General features: G+C 39.2%; 2 protein-coding genes across 2 annotated transcripts; one reads left to right on the top strand and one right to left on the bottom strand.

Moving 5' to 3' along the window:
• Nucleotides 1-19: 19 nt before the first annotated feature.
• IFT25 (intraflagellar transport 25) lies at nucleotides 20-4,433 on the top strand. The gene is made up of 5 exons (XM_081915906.1): nucleotides 20-161; nucleotides 1,335-1,441; nucleotides 2,317-2,385; nucleotides 3,184-3,227; nucleotides 4,228-4,433. The coding sequence occupies exons 1-5, from the start codon at nucleotides 64-66 to the stop codon at nucleotides 4,345-4,347; spliced, it is 438 nt and encodes a 145-aa protein (XP_081772032.1). The 5' UTR covers nucleotides 20-63; the 3' UTR covers nucleotides 4,348-4,433.
• A 2,321-nt stretch (nucleotides 4,434-6,754) lies between these two features.
• On the bottom strand, nucleotides 6,755-12,142 carry DIO1 (iodothyronine deiodinase 1). The gene is made up of 4 exons (XM_081915886.1): nucleotides 11,677-12,142; nucleotides 9,622-9,765; nucleotides 8,587-8,786; nucleotides 6,755-7,468 (listed from the first exon to the last, which is right to left on the bottom strand). The coding sequence occupies exons 1-4, from the start codon at nucleotides 12,125-12,127 to the stop codon at nucleotides 7,403-7,405; spliced, it is 861 nt and encodes a 286-aa protein (XP_081772012.1). The 5' UTR covers nucleotides 12,128-12,142; the 3' UTR covers nucleotides 6,755-7,402.
• Between the last annotated feature and the right edge of the window lie 741 nt (nucleotides 12,143-12,883).

Raw genomic sequence — 12,883 nt, 5'->3', positions numbered from 1 at the left:
AACGTTTCTCCGTAGATGCAAGAGGCCTTTTAGGAAGCGACTCTTCCCGAGGGTGGAGAAAACATGAAATTCACGGACTACTGCCTTAGCTCCGAAGGAACCGATGTGGTTCAAGCAACATCAAGTGATGAAAAATACCCGCCAGAAAATATCACGGATGGGTAAGGTCTTGATGCTGATGAAAGTAGCAGGGTCTCGCCTTGTAGGTCCTGAAAGGCGAACACGCTTGCTATTATATATCATGAGCTTTCGTGGACTCAAGTTCACTTTTTTTTGGGGGGGTGTGTGTATACACACACACACACACACACACACACACACACATATATAAAGGTTTGCTTTCAGGTTAACGAATGGTTTTTTACATCCTCAACTCGCATAATTCTTTCCTTTGGGTTGGAAATAAAACCCATCCATTTGATTTCCGAAATGCTTTTAAATATTAACTTGAGCGTCATGGAAGAATATAGTATTTGTAGCCAGTGGGGGGCTTTTCCCCCTAAAAAAATGTGTAGGGGTACTCTCATTTTCCTACTCATATTGAAATACTGTACTGCCCCTCAATGAGGCCAAACTTAGATTCACAAATTTTTTAGGGGTATGTGTACCCCTGTGCCCCCCCCGGAAAAAGCACTTTTTGTAGCATTTGTGTCACACATTCAAATAACCTAAGGCACAGTATAGTTGTAATAGGCTGCCATACTGTAGAATATAGGCTGAAGGAATTGTTCATGGATTTGTTACTTGTAAGAAAATATCAGCCCTTAGCTGGGGGTGAGAGACTAGGTCATTTGAAGGTTGGATTTTTTGTTTAATTTATTAACGGGTAAATCTAAATTATTTTTCTACTGTGATGAATTTGAACTCTAAGGTTTAATGAAGATAAGGTCAGAAGTGTACCTTTTGACAAGCCATGTGTCTACTCAATAGTAAGTCCGATTGGGTACAATGAATGTTATTTCAATGGCAGATATATTTATATGACATATAAAAACATTTCATATTAAGTTGTACCTCATCTCAAAAAGTGTAATATATCTATAATCCTGCTCTGGTACCATGTAAAATATAATATGATTCCCTCCTCCATCATTTAAGGTCCTTGATATTGCTGTTTAGGGACCTTGCATAGAATATCGTAGAAGAATTCCAGATACATGAAAACAGTAATACAGTTAATGCTAACGTTTACTATGTTAAAATGCAACATTGGTATTGGAATGTTGGATGTCTTTATTATTGTAAATTGAATAAAATTTCTCTCTTACAGATATATCTACAATATATTTCTAGCATTTTGCATTCATACAGGTTATTTCACTCTCTCTTAACAGAAAATCTGAAACCTTTTGGACAACAACTGGGATGTTTCCACAGGAATTTATTATTTGTTTTCATAAATGTGTAACCATTAGCAAACTCACAATCCAGTGTTATTGTGGTAAGTTGATGTTATACAGCTAGGTTTTTATTTCTGAATTAGCATCTTTTCCTGAAAAAATAAATGTTCTTTTTGCTTTAGGTCACAATCCAAGCCTTCCCTCCCTCCTGGTGGGCTTTTGTGTAGCAGTGGATCTGTATTCCTGCTTCTTGTGACCATAGCGGATGGTGGGGAGAGGCAGATGATCAGGCCCAAATTGGACTAGATCACTGTGCCAGCTCCAGGTCCCAGTGCTGTTGCATGACATCAATGATTCTGGCTTGGGATCCATAAGATTTAGGGCTGATTTAGCCCTGCTCCAGCCCACCATTGGAAGGCCCTTTTTCAGTGCCTTCCAGAGGTTACTGCCAGAAGGCAGCTCTCCACCTGTCCACCCATTTGGGGGGGGCGTGGGGAGTGGGAAATTGGTTCTCACAGCAGCCCTATCCACCTGCACATTTGGCAACTAGCAGGGGCCCACACAACTAGCAAAGCTGAGGAATACTGATCAGTGAGGTTTTGTGTAGGGTTCTGCGCTTGTGGTTCTATATAGGTTAGAGCAGCTGTGTAGAAAACTGTGTGAATGTGGGTGCTGGTTTGTGTATGAAAGTACAATGGATAAAGTACAACCACTTGTGGGGTTTTTTCACATGCAGAGGGGATTCAACTGATCACAAGGTTATAGATACGTCCCAAATGCAACTCAGCCTAGATTTTCTGTGTCTTTTAACAGTTCTATATCTGATACTATCTGTGAATTGTCGTAATTAATGAAATCTTAGGCATGATTGAACATTAATATTGTAATGTAAAGGCTAAGTACTACTTTGTTGATGAATTTTGTGTGAAACTAGGCAGCCTTAACCAATAATTTCTTTTCTTAACACTGTCCTTAGTGCAGACATTACGGATTGAAAAAAGCGTGTCTAAAGATCCAGTTGATTTTGAAGAATGCATTGAAAAAGGTAATTCTTTACTTGATGTAACAGTTCTAATTAGGTGGATGTAACAGTTCTAATTAGGTGGATGATTGCAATTTGATGTACAAATCAGTTAAGGCTGCAATCCTATATCTCTTATTAGAAGGAAGTCCTATTGAACTCATTTGGAATAAGTTTGCATATACGAAGCAGGACTAGGATCAAAGCACACTTCTGTGATATATAAGGAACCAAAGGCTGGTTCTCCACAACTTCCAGATGCTGACTTGTTGCTGTTGCCTGCTTATAATTTGTTTTGTGCCATTCATTGAACAATTTAGTGCGTTTTATATTACCCCATCTTATAGGGTTGTTGGTTGCTATGATTATTCGGATATTGTATATGAAGTGCTTGGAGCACTTAGCAAAAGTGATCTATAAATATCTGTTACTATTTGGAACCCAGGTGGTAATTTCTTACCTTCCATGACAATATTTTTCTGGGAAGCTATTAAATGTTTCCTTTGTCTATGTCTGCAATTGGTCTAAGAGTATTTTTAAAAAATAATATAGCAGTGAAAATATAGTACATTTTGAAGGGTCTTTGATAACCTTGGGTAGATTATTATGGGAGACGTTGCTAATTTTAAACTATTTTAAAGTGGATTACATTGTGGTCCTAATGAAGCTTGGGACATACCATCTACGGAGTGTGTTAACTTTATTGGAGTTAATTTAGATCTTTACTAGGATTATGAGTTTTTGTGCTCCAGTGAATGTTCAGATCCAGAATCTAAACATCATGTTACATATTAAGGTGCTGCTTGTTTGTTTTATGTTCAGAGTTGCAACATAAAGAAGGAGAACTTCAAACAGAAGAATTTTCGGTAAGTATATGCCATCTAGCATTAATGAGGTGTATGCAAAGAGTGCATAATGAATTTGTGGGGAAATCCTGAGTTAGCAAGGTAATGTAGACATTAGTAGGAGCTTGATAAAATCTGAAGCAATGTTTTCATGTTCCTACTATTATATGCCTATGTTACATTTAACTGCTAAAACATAGAGGCCTTTGACAGTTCCATATCTGAACCAAAGTACTTTATACTTTTGAGTGATGACAGTTACCATTAGGGATTATGAACACTGACTGGTTTATGTATTTTTGCACATTTGCAGTGCAATCCTAAGCATGTTTGCCAAGAGGTAAGTCCCATTAAGCTCAATGGAGCTTACACATCAGTAAATGTATTTAGGATTGTACCTCCTGTAATGTGCAGGATTGTCAATATTCATCATTTTCTACATTAATTGTATTATATGTGTATATGTGTGAAAAGGAATAGTCATAATTATATCTATAACTATATCTTAACACTAAATGTGTAGTAATTTCTCATGATCCAACTTCTATCATCATAGTTTGCTAAATTCCCAAGCCTCTTAAATATTAAGCAAAAAGCAGCAATATAGAGGAACGCTGATTCAGATCAAATTTTAAAAAATCAATTTGAAATTTACTTAGTAGCCTGATCTTGGCCATACCTGTCATCAGCTCACTCCTGTAACCTGATTGTAATTTGGGGAGTTTTATACTACGTCTTTAGTATAGCAAGATTTAGATTCGGATTCTTTCTAGCATACAATGGTTTATTTTTCAATTAACTAAGTATTCCCATGCTGAGTATCAAACAACTACAAAATACATTTCATCTAAAAGTAAGCGATTTCAAGTCATATTGATTTCAGTTTTTGTAAATTAAAAAAGCTCTTAAATCTCTCACATTGAAATTATTGCCATTGAAAAATGCTTCACTTGCACTGAATTGTGCCCATAGTTCTATAACTATTGATGTTGTTATTCTTATTCTTATTTCTTTTTGGCAGTTTCCTGAGATCCAAGCGACATACTTGCGATTCATTATTTTGTCTGGCTTTGATGCTTTTGTGTCAGTTCATAGGGTGATAGCAGAAGGAATAACACAAGATAGTGAAAACCAAACTTAATGAGCTGCAATCACAACTGTATAAATATTGTACTGATATTTGTATTATAGATTATGTAATCCAAGCATTAAAGTATGTTTTCTAAACTGTGTCTTTTGCATATCTTTGTCACAGACTTTTTTGTTGTTGGTAAATTCTGTTAAACTATGTAGTAAATATGATACCTCTATTCCACTAGAACTCACCACTGCCTTCATCTAGGTTTATAAATGGAGAGTTCCTATTCACTCATGTCATGACCCCATTTGAGGGACATTCCTGACAACCTCTATTAATCTGAGACTATTTGAAATATTCCCTGCATTTTGGCCACTTCAGTGCTGGAGTGTTAGCCACTGTTATGCATCAAGAGGTCCTCTGACACAAATAAATTTTACAGTATTGTCAGAGCATTCAAAGTGGAGTGAACCACTTGTGTAAAAATGGTTAGCTATCTGTTTCAGAGGTATCCCTGACAGTTTTGATATCCCCTTTTGTGAGTATGTGTAGTTCAAGCTTCTTGACAGAAAGATCAAATCAACATCAGAGCACACCGTGCAAAACCCTGGCCAATGCACTTACATCCATTGGATCCCAGTCAAGGTTCGATTTTGCTCAGGATAGCAACCCAGGGGGACAGGGAGTAAATTACAAACACCCAAGAAAAACCACAAACTGCTGAATGTAGCTGAAGCTAATTACTTGGTTAATTGATATATAAACAATAATAGAGAGGAAAATTGGAGATGATGTGAAATAGAATTATAAATGATACAGAATGCATACAGAAAATAGAATATATGAATACAATGAATGAATGAATTTTGTAATGAATACAAAATATGATTAAATATTTAGCCATTGGATATGATTTGCATATTGATTGACAAATGGCATGCACTGACAAAGGAATCAACGTAACAGCTATCGCCCTCCAATCAATCTGCTGTAAATAATTCTACATTCCTAGCATATTAGAGCAATGAAATTCATAATTCTCAAACATACAGCAATAGACCTGATCCTGTAGACCAGATTGTGAAGCAAGGTGGAAAGCAGCATGAAAGGATAAAACCATCAACCGTGCAACCTTCCCCTCCCCAAATAAAAGATGTAGAAGAACTGAGCATGCCTTTTATATCAATCAGCAAAGGGACTAGGGGGCTGAATCTTTCCATTATTATTTTTCTTTCAGTTTTACTGTTTGCATGGACAGACTCCCATAAACATGGACTATGTATTACCATAATCCATATGGGAAAAGGAAGAAAGATGAACAAACGGGACCCTGTTGTACAAGTGGTTCTTCATGAAGGGACCTTTGACACACTACCAGCATCAGTTTGCCAAAACATGTTAGGCTCTCACTTTGTTTAGGTAATGTGGTTGCTTTTCTGCAGAATGCCAAGTCACTGGAAGCCTTGATTGAAAACAGCAAAAATGTGCACTCAGATTCAAGCAGCTTTCATAGGAAAGAGCCAGACATGGTACAATGTCCATTTTACTCCATCATGACTGTTCTACTGTATGCACAGAACATATCATCATGGTTGGGTGTGATGCACATGTAGGCCGTGCAAGACCCAGATAAGCAATGGTTAGGATCAAAAGGACCATATGACTAGTCTCAGATACACAAAGGGCCTTTGAGCTTGCAGTTTCTCAAAGAGTAGCTTTTCACATCACATGCCATACTGCTTTTGAAACTGGGGAGCATTTCAAGTGTATTTTGGTAAATATGGCAAGCGTGGAGAACCTGTGGCCCTTGACATATTGTTGGAGTCCAGGTCCTATCAGGCTAAGGCAGCATGTTCAACCAAGCACGCTATATGGCATGGGGTCCCCGGTTTGTTTTTTTTAAGCCAAATGTAAAATAATCTCAACAGGTACATTTGTATACTTGGGAATGCTTAGAATATCTTAAGAAGACAGATTCATAGGTAGTGTTAACCACAACACCATTAGGTCCAGTTGTGGCCGACTCTGGGGTTGCGGCGCTCATCTCGCTTTATTGGCCAAGGGAGCCGGCGTACAGCTTCCAGGTCATGTGGCCAGCATGACTAAGCCGCTTCTGGCAAACCAGAGCAGCACACGGAAACGCCGTTTACCTTCCCGCCAGAGCGGGACCTATTTATCTACTTGCACTTTGTCGTGCTTTCGAACTGCTAGGTGGGCAGGAGCTGGGACCGAACAACGGGAGCTCTCCCCGTCACAGGGATTCGAACCGCCAACCTTCTGATTGGCAAGTCCTAGGCTCTGTGGTTTAACCCACAGCGCCACCTGCGTCCCAACCACAACAAATAGTGTGCTATAATGGCACACTAGCAACTAACTAGTACACTAACACTGCTAGTTAGACAGATCCACCTAAAATTACAGTATTCCTTCCAAGGCATTTGTTCTAGCAATGGTCTGAGTTGGATGAATATTCAGGAATCTTCTGGCATCAAAATCTCTCCTGCATATTATCTATCCAATACAGCCTTAGAAAACAGAGAACTTAAAGCGATCTGTTATGGAATAAGCCTCCGTCTTTCACCAATGCAACCACCACCATCCAGCATTCTGTAGTTGGTGTTTCTCCTTTGCTCCTTTTGACAATATCAAACGATGACACTTAAAAACAGCAAGCCTGTAAAGATGGTATGAGACAGTTTGATCATAATAATTTAGTATATTGTTTCTGTTAATATTTTTTTTTCGTAAATCAGGTCACAGCCCCTTGTTTTAAGCTATGACCATCATAGACAAATATTAATAGAAACAAGACTAATAAATCTATAAAATAAAGTAAGAATTGGTTGTATCCAAATAAGTTTTCCTGTTAGCGCCAAGACTTGCATGAACACTAGAACTTCTCCTCCCAACATCCTTCTCCCTGCAATCTCATCCAAAGGGCAGAGCGACCCTCTCGAAATATTATAGGGTAAGAAAGGGAGAGGAAGTTCTATTGTGCAGGCAGAGGTCCATGCACTAATGGGATGACTTCATGGGTTGTATGTAACCTTTAATCAACAGACTATGATGTTACTGTATTGTTCACATATGAGATTGTTATTAGGCCTGTTTCATAGTTCTAAAGCAGTTTTTCCAAGACTTCACGTACTTCTTCTGGGTGATAATTCCAGGGTCCCACTCCACCCTGTAAAAGAAGAAATACCATTATTATGTCTCTGAGCAATTTCTAGGGAGGATGCAGGTTGTACAAAAGTGATGCAATTAATTACAGATATTCCTCATCTTCATGAAAAGTATTTAGTGAGACAATATTTGGCATCAGCTAATTATTTAACAATTAGATGTCAAAAATAGAATTCAAAATGGTTTGCAATTATACAAATACTGTATCTCCCAACTAAGTTATTGTTTTCCATCTCGTGTGAGATGAGAGGCAAAATTACACAAGTGATTACACTGGGAGAAAGGGTGAGAAATAAATTCAAGGAACTAAATAAATGCATGCTGTGTTTTTTTGTTAAGAAAAGCAGACTTGGACAGCTGTTGTTCTGAACAGATAAGCAGACACATCGCCCTCCTGCATTTCCTTCAGGTTCAAGTCATTCCCAAACTGCTTTTTCTCCCACAAGGTCCCAGGTATTTGTTCATCCTTCCAAACAAGTACATGGAATCCCACAGGGCAAGGGGGAAAGGAACTAGGTTTGGAAACCTTAAGCTGGAAGAGGGTTAAACACCCCTTTATCTCTAGTCTGCTCAGCTCAGAATGGCAACCCTCCAAACCTGATTTCCTTCACACATTTCTTTGCACATATTTACATGTAATGCATATTTTGCAACTATACAAGCATGAGAGAGAAACACAATGTAGTTGCCAGCGTAGCTAACAGGGTGCCCTCCAGATTTTGTTGGACTAAAACTGCTGGAGTAAAACTTCTGGAGTCTTTTCTTGAAGGCACTACGCAGGTTACCCCTGCAGTAGACTACTGTATCTCTCTTTAAGGAGATTCAAGTTGCAGTTCTCATAGGATCAAATCTTGGTAAAGTTAATGACATTTAGAAACAGATAGGTAAATTCAGGAGGCCTGCTAAGTCAAGGTGGATTCCAAGTTAGACAATGCAATGGACATAGTCTCCACTTTCATGAGAAGGTTCTTGGTTGACTCACACCAGGGTAGGAATTATTCCATACCTTTTCTTAATAATATAATCTAGGGCACTCAGGCTACCCAGACCAACTATCATGTTGTGATACATGCTGTGATGATTGCAAGGGTCCTACCAAACTAATAACATTTTAATTACCTTGTAGATAATATTTCCTTTTTGAAGGACATAAAGCCTTTCTGGTAGAGCTGCATACTTGGAACTGCTTAGGTTCTCCATTGTGTCTACAACCACTGGACATGGGGGATTCTCTTTCAGTAGGACCTGTGCAGCCTGGATACGATCTTGGAGGGTTTGATGACTTTTAATTGCAATATTGTTCTTAAAAGCCCATCCATCTAAAGCAAACAGCATGATTATCATATAGCATCTAGACATAGCAACATTTATTAATATCCTTCAGAATTGTAGAATTGTGTGTCAGAGTATTAAGTTGGATAATAAAATTTGTATTTTAATCCAGTTTTTACTGATTTATAAATGAGGCAAACTTGGCAAAAGGTGGTATTCAACTTAAGTTTTATTCGGAGTAGATCTATTAAAATTATTGAACCTAACTTTGCATTGTTATTCTCAGTGAAACTTAGTTGAATACCACCCAAAGTATTTAAGTCCTCATTTTTAAAATTGATGTGGCTAACCAAGCACCCTAGTTTTGAAGCATTTGTTTTGATTTTCAATACTGAGACCAAAAGGTTAACATATTTAGAGGCATACAAGCACTTTCTTGCATCTTCTAATCTCTTTTAAGAAATTAACAAGTAAAACAGATACAGGAAATCTGTGACCTTCCAGATATTGTTGGACTACAACTCCCATCATCCCTGAACATTGTCCATGGCTGGCTATGGCTGATGGGAGTAGGAATCCAACAACATCTGGAGGATCACTTGTTCCCTGTTCCTGAATTTAAAATATGCTATAGTAGTTTAGTTACTGTCTATGTGCTATGACAGTAATGGGGCACCTGAGGCCCAGGGGTGAGGGCGAATGTGGCCTCCCAGGCCTCTCTATCTTACCCTTAAAACTATCCCCAAGTGATACGCCCTCCTCAGCCATGCTGCTCACCAGCCCTGATTTGTACCCTCCTTGAGTGTTTTTGCTTGACTGGATAGAGGATAGAGAGGGATGTGTGAATGTGTGTAGAAATTACCCATAGTAATCTTACTTTACCTGAGGCATGAGCTTCTTCAATGTAGATTATAAGGAAATCTGCTGCAAATCTGAAGTCTTCGACGAGCTTCTTGAATTTGCCAAATTTGAACATAAATGAAGGTCAGGTACAGCTTCCAAATGCCAAGACCAAAGGCCTCGTTTCTGCAACAGACATAAGCAGTCTTCAAAGTGTAATGAAACTAGAATTATAGTGTTTTCCTTAAAAAGTACCAGTCAAGAATTCTTCCATATTCCTTGTACGCAGGACATCTAACATTTGATCCTATGGGAACGCAAACCTTGGGAGACAAGCAGGATGGCATTCTACTAATGTATCCCATTACAGCAAGGATTTCTGCTTGCACAATGGGACTTCCTCTGCTCCTCTGTGCACACCCTGCACCCTCCTCAAATCTGTTCCATTGGGTTAGGGAAACCCATAGAATGCATTTAATGGGGGAAGGGGGGGAGAAAGAGAGGGAACAATTGCCTTAGTTCTATGCCAGACTCCACACATACACTTTCCAGTATGCTAAGGGTGCTTCCATTTATCCTGCAACTCAAATGGGCCACCTACAACCTCATAGAATCCTATAACTGAAGAGTTGGAAAGGACCACAAGGGTCATCTAGTCCAACCCCAGAAATGCAGGAATCTTTTCACCAATGTGAGGCTTGAACCCATGACCCTGAGATTAAGTGTTTCATGCTCTACTGACTTAGCTAGCCATTATGATCTTCATGGTATCTGTTAAGTTGTGGGTGAACATATCAGACGACACAGTGATTCTTCAAACAGCTCTTGTTTATTCACAGCCCAGAACAGAACTGAACTGAAGGGTTCAGCCAGCCTGCTTATGTAGAGCTCCACTACAATGCAACAGTAACAACTTTCTGTAACTATCCAATCACTGAACGTCATTTTCAATTCCTTATTTGCATATATGGACCTGAGTGAAAACTATCTACAGTATCCCCCTGCTGACCCAGGGTGAGAACTTTAGTACAGTGGTACCTTGGGTTACATACGCTTCAGGTTACATATGCTTCAGGTTACAGACTCTGCTAACCCAGAAATAGTACCTTGGGTTAAGAACTTTGCTTCAGGATGAGAACAGACATTGTGTTCTGGAGGCACGGCAGCAGCGGGAGGCCCCATAGGCTAAAGTGGTGCTTCAGGTTAAGAACAGTTTCAGGTTAAGAACAGACCTCCGGAAAGAATTAAATACTTAACCCGAGGTACCACTGTACATAACAGTATCACCCTTTCATGACAGTCTATGAAACATTTTTCTTTGGTTCTTATTCTAAAACACATTTTGCCTCAGTCTTACTCAACAACCAAGAATGCACAGACCATACAGTGTAAGTTTTGAGAATGTGCATATGCATGCTTTTTTCTGAGCATTTTAAAGACAGTGCAGTTACTTATTAGAAAGTGCAGCTTAATGATTGAAGAGTATGTTGTAAGAGAGAGCAAAGTGTGTTTTGTGTTTGTTCTTTCTCCTGACAGTACATTTGGGCAACCTGGAGCTTTAGTAATTTTTAGTAATTTTCTAGACCCACATCATGTACTTAAAACAAATTCAATGCATTTTCATTTTGTCTCCTCCCTCTTGCCAGAACTACAATTCCTTACACCCTTACCAGTTCCCATAATTCTTTGAGGGAAGTTATGTGCTTTGAATGTATGGTCTGGATCTGACCATGGAGAAGAGAGTCTGAGATCTGCATCTTACTTACTGGAGTTCGTCTCAAGTCATTAATATGCACATGAAATAGAGACCATGCCATTTCACCACCCAATTTGTTCACAGTTAATTCCAGAGAGTTATATCTGGCCTGAGTTGTTTTGTGCCTTTTGTAACCTTCCCCAATTTCCTAAATATGTTCTGGCTCAATTCAGGCTGCACACCCACCCACTTAATTATTGTTTAATGTGGTGTCTAAATTGTCAAACCATGGTTCACGATAAGCTAACAGTACAGAATCAGAAACCATGTTTTGAAATGAGTTGCCAAACAGCAGTTTGTGTTCACAAATACCAGGAGACCTTTAAAAATATTCAACTTACCATGCATGAAGTCCAGCATGTGACGTATTTCCCCTCTAAAATCTACTAGAGGGGTGTTAGGAGCAGGACAGCCTTGAAACACTTCGTCTTCTAGCCTTTGCCATCTGACTTTCAAGACGAAGAGTAAGTACTGGAAACTGAAGAAAGTTGGACCCCAGTTTTCATAGTCGAAATTGGGGTTTCTTGCCATGCTGCTCTTTCCCCCTTGTTTCAAAATATATCTCTTTGCGGTAGCTGGGAATAAGATCAAGCAGATTTTACCAACAGCCGTAAAGAAGCACACTTCAAAGAGAATCCAGAACTTTTGCACCAATGCCCTGATTTTGGACATCTTGCCAGAATGAGAGACTGCTGTGTTGTGCAAAGTTGAGAGAGGGGGAAAGTAGATGAAGTAGCTTAGCTTTTGAACATGCATATGCAAGACTTCTGCTATTGGCTCACCAACTGTCATTCTAACATTTACGGTAAATGAAATGTTAATCAGAATAAATAATTTGCAGTTTCCAGGAATCAAGGGTGTATCCCTTCTGCTGTGCTGTAGGGTTTGTACTTGTTCCAATAGTATTTCGGTGCACCAATTATTACTGCTGGAGGATTCAGAACCAGGATCACATTTTACAATGATTTAATTTGTTTGAACTGGAATTACATTTTTTTTTGTTTTTTTAACCAGAATTTCTGACCCCCCCCACCACTTGACTTCTTTAAAAAAAGTAAGTGTGGCCCTTGTGCATATCAGCTGTATGGATAATTCCCATCTCCCTTTAATATCCTATTGTTATTTGTATTGTGCATATACGCTGCTGCACTTGCTCTCACAACAGCCACTGTTCCCATTTCACATATGAAAGCAGAATGCTTGAGGCTGTGTGGCAGCGGAGGACTTCTGTTTACTTTTAACAGCTGGGCAATCCAACAAGCATAAAGATTAAGTAACAGGTAGAGTTTGGTCTATTGCGTCTCTGAACAACACGGTTGTGAAAGACGAGGGAGCTGCCGGGAAGAAAACAAACCTGTTTATCGGCGTCGCCCTGCTCAGTTCCCACTCATCTCTTTTGGAGGGAGTGTTTCTTCTTCACTTTAAGGGAAGATGTAACAGTTTGCTCCGCCTTCAGGGGCTGAAAGCTTCCTAGCGAGATCATTAAGGAGGTCGTGTGAAGGCGGTACTGCGCTGCCCATCCGAGCAGAGAACAGGGATCTTGAAATT

The sequence above is a fragment of the Podarcis melisellensis genome (genome assembly GCF_964234715.1).
Source record: "Podarcis melisellensis genome assembly, chromosome: 6".
NCBI classification, from domain to species: domain Eukaryota; kingdom Metazoa; phylum Chordata; class Lepidosauria; order Squamata; family Lacertidae; genus Podarcis; species Podarcis melisellensis.
This window is presented reverse-complemented; position numbering and strand designations above follow the sequence as displayed.

Bases quoted from the DNA above. Each gene is read 5' to 3' on its own strand.
- IFT25 (XM_081915906.1), top strand. From the start codon at position 64: ATGAAATTCACGGACTACTGCCTTAGCTCCGAAGGAACCGATGTGGTT. The intron at 1,442-2,316 runs GTAAGTTGATGT...CACTGTCCTTAG, and splicing joins CACAATCCAGTGTTATTGTG to TGCAGACATTACGGATTGAA. The intron at 3,228-4,227 runs GTAAGTATATGC...TCTTTTTGGCAG, and splicing joins TTCAAACAGAAGAATTTTCG to TTTCCTGAGATCCAAGCGAC.